This window comes from Pan troglodytes, chromosome 9 (genome assembly GCF_028858775.2).
Source record: "Pan troglodytes isolate AG18354 chromosome 9, NHGRI_mPanTro3-v2.0_pri, whole genome shotgun sequence".
Taxonomy (NCBI): domain Eukaryota; kingdom Metazoa; phylum Chordata; class Mammalia; order Primates; family Hominidae; genus Pan; species Pan troglodytes.
In genome coordinates, this window is record NC_072407.2 from 66633089 (window position 1) to 66639989 (window position 6901).

The window sequence follows — 6901 nt, forward strand, 5'->3', positions numbered from 1 at the left end:
GCCGCTCGCGCCTGCGCAGTGGAGGCGGCCCAGGCCCGCCTTCCGCAGGGTGTCGCCGCTGTGCCGCCAGCGGTGCCCCGCCTGCTGCGGTGGCACCAGCCAGGAGGCGGAGTGGAAGTGGCCGTGGGGCGGGTATGGGACTAGCTGGCGTGTGCGCCCTGAGACGCTCAGCGGGCTATATACTCGTCGGTGGGGCCGGCGGTCAGTCTGCGGCAGCGGCAGCAAGACGGTGCAGTGAAGGAGGGTGGGCGTCTGGCGGGGTCCGCAGTTTCAGCAGAGCCGCTGCAGCCATGGCCCCAATCAAGGTGACCGCTGGCCCGGCCGGGCCTGACATCCCCCACTACCCTCATGGCAATCCCCGTCCCGCTGGTCTGAGAGTATCGCCTTATTTCCTGCCTGCCAGACCCCTCCCCGCCGCCCGCCCGGCTCATCCCTTCAGAAGGCCCTCGTGGCTGCCCACCTTTCTCGCCAATCGTGGGGGCCTCACCTCCCGGGACAGTCCCGAGGCATTGTGTTTTTTGTTTTTTGTTTTTTTTTTGAGACGGAGTCTTTCTGTGTCGCCCAGGCTGGAGTGCAGTGACGCAATCTCTGCTCACTGCAGCCTCCGCCTCCCGGGTTCAAGCGATTCTACTGCCTCAGCCTCCTGAGTAGCTGGGACTACAGATGCGAGCCACCACGCCCGGCTATTGTATTTTTAGTAGAGACGGGATTTCACCCCGTTGTTCAGATTGGTCTCGAACTCCTGACCTCAGGTGAACCCCCCCGCCTCGGCCTCCCGAAGTGCTAGGATTACAGGTGTGAGACACCACTCCGGCCTGATTTCCCCTATCTTCTGAAACAGCTGTCCCTTAGCGCCCCCGCGGGGGCTTCCCCCATCCCACTCCACGACCTCCCCTCCCCCCATGGCGAATTCCCACCTTTTTGTCTTGTCTTTCACTCACTTCCTGGAACCGTCCCCAGGGCCTTGGACCTTCCCCCTTCTCCTCCCAAACCTTGTGAGACCCCATTCCCTTTCTACTTCATCCTGCTCTCAACCTTTGGGCTCCTCAGAGGCCCTCACCTCTGACTCTCTCTCCCTACCCACTCTGGTCCCATGAAGCCCTCAAGTACTCTGGGGATGGATCCTTCCCCCTTCAAAAGATTCCTTCTTTTGTTCTACACCTCCTGGGTGTAGGGGCCTGGACACCCTCCCCCAACGTTCCACCTGCCGCTGCCCTTCCTCTTCCTCCTCCTGAGGGTGGGACCCTCAGACCTGGCCAAGATCCTCTCCCTCCATGTTGTCAGGGATTCCTCCTCACCCCCAAATACAGCCCTCTAGCCCCTGTCCATTTTATTCCACTCCTTTCCTGTAACCTAGACAGCATGTTATGCAACCCTTTGCGACACATGGGGAAACCTTCCCTCCCTTTCTCTGTTGTCACCAATGGCCCCTTAAGAGGAGCAGGGCCACCGTGAAACTTGGAGGATATGGGGTAACCCAGTGGGAGCGGGCAGGGAGGGCCCTTGGAAACTGACAGGGCTGGAGTATCCTGCTGGGTTTCAGCCCCGGTTCCTGCAGGCACAGCTGCCAGGCTCTCTGTTCACCTTCCTGCCTCTGGTTTGCCCCGGCTCCCTCACCCCACTTACCCTGGAGTCCTTCCTTCTAGGTGGGAGATGCCATCCCAGCAGTGGAGGTGTTTGAAGGGGAGCCAGGGAACAAGGTGAACCTGGCAGAGCTGTTCAAGGGCAAGAAGGGTGTGCTGTTTGGAGTTCCTGGGGCCTTCACCCCTGGATGTTCCAAGGTGAGGCCCTTCCCCTTCTGAAGATCAGGACCTGGGATCTTTTGTGTTGCTCTTAAGTCCTCCACATAGTCCTGATAGGACTCCTAAAAAGCATTTCAGTGCCATCAGAAAACAAGTAGAGCTGGGTAGAGCTGGGCGCGGTGGCTCACGCCTGTAATCCCAGCACTTTGGGAGGCCAAGGCGGGTGGATCACGAGGTCAGGAGTTCAAAACCAGCCTGGCCAAGATGGTGAAACCCTGTCTCTACTAAAAATGCAAAAAAAATCAGCCGGACATGGTGGCGGGCGCCTGTAATCCCAGGTACTGGGGAGGCTGAGGCAGAGAATTGCTTGAACCCAGGAGGCGTAGGTTGCAGTGAGTGGAGATCGTGCCTCTGCAGTCCAGCCTGGGTGAAAGAGCGAGACTCCGTCTCAAAATAAAAAAAAAAAAAGAAAACAAGTAGAGACTGCAAAAAGGGAACAGTACCAGGAATGTTGGAGAAAAACATACTACAATTAAATCCAACACCCCTGTTGGTCCTGCTAAATGACAGGCACTGTGGAAGGTGCTTGGGACTCAGATAAATAAAACATAGATCTGCCCATGGAAAGTTCACGTCTGGACCATAAGGCATTAGGTTTCATTCTGAGCTTCCTAATGGCCAAGGCAAAAAGGAAATAGAATGGTTTGGACAGCTCTCCTTGTCTGATCAAAGGTGTTGAGGCAGAGCACTGAGGAGGGCCTGGAGATAACGGGTGGGCTGGGGGTCAGATGCAGTTATCCCTTTGCCGACCGTTTGTTCCCCTTCCTCAGACCCACCTGCCAGGGTTTGTGGAGCAGGCTGAGGCTCTGAAGGCCAAGGGAGTCCAGGTGGTGGCCTGTCTGAGTGTTAATGATGCCTTTGTGACTGGCGAGTGGGGCCGAGCCCACAAGGCGGAAGGCAAGGTGAGGTGCGGGGCCTGCAGGGAGTCAGGACCAGGTAGGATATTCTTCTTGTGACCTTTACTTTCTCTGCAGGTTCGGCTCCTGGCTGATCCCACTGGGGCCTTTGGGAAGGTGAGTGTTCCCCTGACCGCCACAGGGACATGGCAGTGCGGGGAGCAGTGGGGGCCCTTGGCCTCTTCAAGGATTTCTGACACTTTTCTCTGTCTCTTCTTAGGAGACAGACTTATTACTAGATGATTCGCTGGTGTCCATCTTTGGGAATCGACGTCTCAAGAGGTAAAAGTGGAGAGTCCTCTGTGGAGAGAGTCCTCTGTGGGAGAGAGTCCTCTGTGGAGAGGGTCCTCTGTGGGAAGAGTCATCTGTGGGGGAGAGTCCTCTGTGTGGGAGAGTCGTCTGTGGGGAGAGTCCTGTGTGGGGAGAGTCCTCTGTGGAGAGAGTCCTCTGTGGGGGAGAGTCCTGTGTGGGGGAGAGTCCTCTGTGGGGAGAGTCCTCTGTGTGGAGAGAGTCCTGTGTGGGAGAGAGTCCTGTGTGGGGGAGAGTCCTCTGTGGGGAGAGTCCTCTGTGTGGAGAGAGTCGTGTGTGGTGGTGAGTCCTCTGTGGGGGAGAGTCCTCTGTGGGGGGAGTCCTCTCTGGAGTTCTCTTGGGCCCCTGGCTGTTCACTGCCTGTCTCCATGCCCAGTCTCCAGGCCCAGGCTGATGCAGCTGGCTGGGCCCCTCTTTCCGGCAGGTTCTCCATGGTGGTACAGGATGGCATAGTGAAGGCCCTGAATGTGGAACCAGATGGCACAGGCCTCACCTGCAGCCTGGCACCCAATATCATCTCACAGCTCTGAGGCCCTGGGCCAGATTACTTCCTCCACCCCTCCCTATCTCACCTGCTCAGCCCTGTGCTGGGGCCCTGCAATTGGAATGTTGGCCAGATTTCTGCAATAAACACTTGTGGTTTGCGGCCATCTCCTTGGTTATGAATGGCTGTTTTGCTGAGCGCCAGGCATTCTGGCATCATCACAGACTGGGTGAGAATGGTGAGGGCGCAGATGGGCTGAAAGGGAGAATGTAGGGGGTCCTGGCTTAATTAAGGGGGAGCTAGGGAGGGCCTTTCAAGGGAGGTTTTTTTTTTTTTTTTTGAGACAGTTTCACTCTGTCCCCTAGGCTGGAGTGCAGTGGCATGATCTCGGCTCACCACAACCTCTGCCTCCCAGGTTCAAGCGATTTTCCTGCCTCAGACTCCCCAGTAGATGGGATTACAGGTGTCTGCCACCACGCCCGACTAAGTTTTTGTATTTTTGGTAGGGACAGGCTTTCACCATGTTGGCCAGGCTGGTCTCGAACTCCTGACCTCAGGTGATCACCCGCCTCCACCTCCCAAAGTGCTGGGATTACAGGTGTGAGCCACTGTGCCCAGCCTTGAGGCAGGTGTTACTGAGCACTGAGAAGGAGCCAGCAATCTGAAGAGGAAGGGAAGAAGCGCTCCCCACAGAGGCAGCACAGAGGGCGAGGCCTGGCCGATGGCATGTGGCGCACAGTGTGGCCTTTGTACCTGCTCTCTGGGTGCTGCCTGATGCCATTTAGTCTGGAAACCCCATGGCGGGAAGCTTGGCTCCCAGCATTCCTGCCGGGGCCCAGCCCCACCATCCTTTCAGACTTGACCCCCTCCTGGGCACACCCTCATCCCAGGAAGAGCTCAGGTCACTTTAGGACCGTCTGATGGACAGGGAGAGGGGCTCTGGCACAGCACTTGCTCATTCCAGGAGGGCTCCCTGGGGGAAGAGTCTAGGTGAGCTGTGGAGGGGAGAAGATGCTGGTGAGGCCTGACCAGCGGTGGCTGGGTGTGAGGGGCCTCGAGTGGGGACACCAGCAGGGTGTGGGGATGGGGGCCATTGCCACGGCAGGCCCTGCTCCTGGGCCTCTGCCCCTTGGTGCAGGGAAGCCACGCCTGTGATGGTGAGGTCCCACTGCGTGGAGTCTAGGGGGCCTCTGTGCCCTGCGCGATGCTGACTGCCTGCCCACCCCAGGTGTGGTAACAGCCCTCACAAGAATTGGTGAGGTGTGGACTGCTGCTGCCTCTCAGCCACCTACAGGGAGTCCGCATTCCATCACCGCGTGGAGCTGCCCTGCCATGAACCACATCGATACCTGGTTCCCGGGCACTTCCTGCGTAGTGGTCCCCAGGGGCCAGCCCCCACTGCTGACTCAGGCAGGCCACACTCTTGAGAGGTCAGGGAGAAGGTCAAAGCAGGGCCTCATAGAGCAAATGACCCTTGAGGCAGTGGGAGTGGCGCCTCAAGTGGGAGGCGGAGGGAGGCCCATAGCCCTAGGGGTGAGCCCCATAGCCCTAGGGGTGAGCCCCATAGCCCTAGGGGTGGAGGGTGGGACAATCCCATGCTGCCGCAGCAAGGTGGGTAGCAGGAGTAGGGGGGGAATGTTGGGGACAAGAGAGGATGCCTGGAGGTCAGTGGGCTCTCTGAAGCTGATGAGCAGCTTGCCTTCCACCCTACAGGCACCTTGGCCATGGGCTACGGTGTGCAGCCCCCAAGCTGGGAGGCTGGGAGAGGCACCAGATGGGCAGCAGGGAGCAGGACCCATGACGACAGCAATGCCCAGGAGGTGGAGGTGGGCATGTGTTGGGAGGGAGGGTGCATCCAGGGAGCTGCTTGCTGAAGGTGGAGGGGCTGGGTGCTTGTGGTCACGTCTGTGAGAACAGACACTCAGTAGGAGGGGAGCCAGCCTCCCTGCCCAGGGTTGCAGGTGCTCAGCCTACCCGAGTCGTGCTGCCCACCAACCTCTGTCACTGTGGTTCTCTCCCACAACCTGCCACCCCTTCAGGGGTCCCAGGTGGGGGCAGGGAAGGAGGCTGACTGCACCTCGAGCTGCCCTGGTAAACTGCCTGCCTCTCCTCTCCTGCCAAACTCGGGGGTACAGTATTGTCCTCATGGACACGCATAGCACAAAGCCCCTTTCTTTCCCGGATACCACCTCTTTATCCTCTCATCATACAAATGAGAAAACAGACATGGAGCTTCCTACAGGGCACCTGTGAGCTAATGAGTGTCTCCATTAGTAAATAGGGGGTGGTGGTAGCAAATAGCCCACCCCACTGGCTGTGCACCCCACGCTACCCAGGCAGCTCCCTGCTATCGGGGAAGCCCAGCTCCGTCTCTGTCACTCTGCTGCCTGTTTCCTCTGCTCCTGGGCTATTATCTGGGCTGGCTGAGGCCAAGCAAGGCCTCTAGAGGAAGTGTCCCCTCCAAGGTCCGTTGCCACTGGCTGGGCCTCTAGGAAGGATTTAGGGGGCTTCCAGGGCTGGGGTGGCCCTCTAGGACAGCCTGGTGTGGGTGGCGGTGGGGCTGTGGCCTCAGTGGCCCTGACTGCTGAGCATGTGGCTGAGCTTGCTGGAGTGAGGACGTCCTTGGGTGGGGGCACGGAGGACTGGCCCTGGAAGCTGCTCCAGGCCCTGGAGGGCCCAAGATTAAACAGCACCTGGCAAGAGAACCTTGCATAGCTGTCTCCAGGTTGGACAGGTGGGGCTTCAGGCCTGGAGATAAGGGCAGACCAGGCCACGGTGTCCTGGACCAGAGAGCCCTGGACATCTGGGCTGCACCTGGCAGAGCTGTGCCTGTGGCCTTCCTGGGCTGTTGGTGGCCGAAAGACCAATGTTAAAAAACATAACAGGCCAGGCGGGGTGGCTTACACCTGTAATCCTAGCACCGTGGGAGGCCAAGGCAGGTGGATCATTTTAGGTCAGGACTTTGAGACTAGCCTGGCCAACATGGAGAAATCTCATCTCTACTAAAAATACAAAAATTACTCGGGCATGGTGGCGCATGTCTGTAATCCCGGCTACTGGGGAGGGAGGCTGAGGCAGGAGAATTGCTTGAACCTCGGAGGTGGAGGTTGCAGTGAGCCGAGATCGCGCCACTGCATGCCAGCCTGGGACACAGAGCAAGAGTCTGTCTCAAAAAAAAAAAAAAAAAAGCAAAGAAGCTGAAACATCCACCCAACACATGCCCCAGTGAAACTCACTTGCCTGTCCTAGCATGCCCAAGGCCATAGCAACTCAGACCAGAACGCCAAGGGTGTTACTCAGCATCAGTGGTTCTGGGCCTTCTGGGTCTAGAGTCCCTTTGAAACGCAGCTGAACAGACCCCAACATGAGCCTGAAGAGTGTTGACCTAAAAGGAAGAAGCCTAGGCAAAA

The 6901-nt window shown here is 58.2% G+C and overlaps 1 protein-coding gene across 4 annotated transcripts; it reads left to right on the forward strand.

The window, feature by feature from the left end:
* PRDX5 (peroxiredoxin 5) lies at nt 1-3657 on the forward strand. 4 transcript variants are annotated; one of them, XM_001164621.6, is made up of 6 exons: nt 1-305; nt 1647-1781; nt 2573-2704; nt 2777-2815; nt 2919-2980; nt 3432-3657. In XM_001164621.6, exons 1-6 carry the CDS (start codon nt 135-137, stop codon nt 3535-3537), a joined length of 645 nt encoding a protein of 214 aa, XP_001164621.1. In that variant the 5' UTR covers nt 1-134; the 3' UTR covers nt 3538-3657. The 4 variants fall into 4 exon arrangements, with proteins under 4 accessions (XP_001164621.1, XP_001164463.1, XP_001164504.1 ...); XM_001164504.7 differs by lacking the exon at nt 2573-2704 and having other exon boundaries at nt 19-305; XM_024347238.3 differs by lacking the exon at nt 1647-1781 and having other exon boundaries at nt 19-305.
* Nucleotides 3658-6901: the final 3244 nt, after the last annotated feature.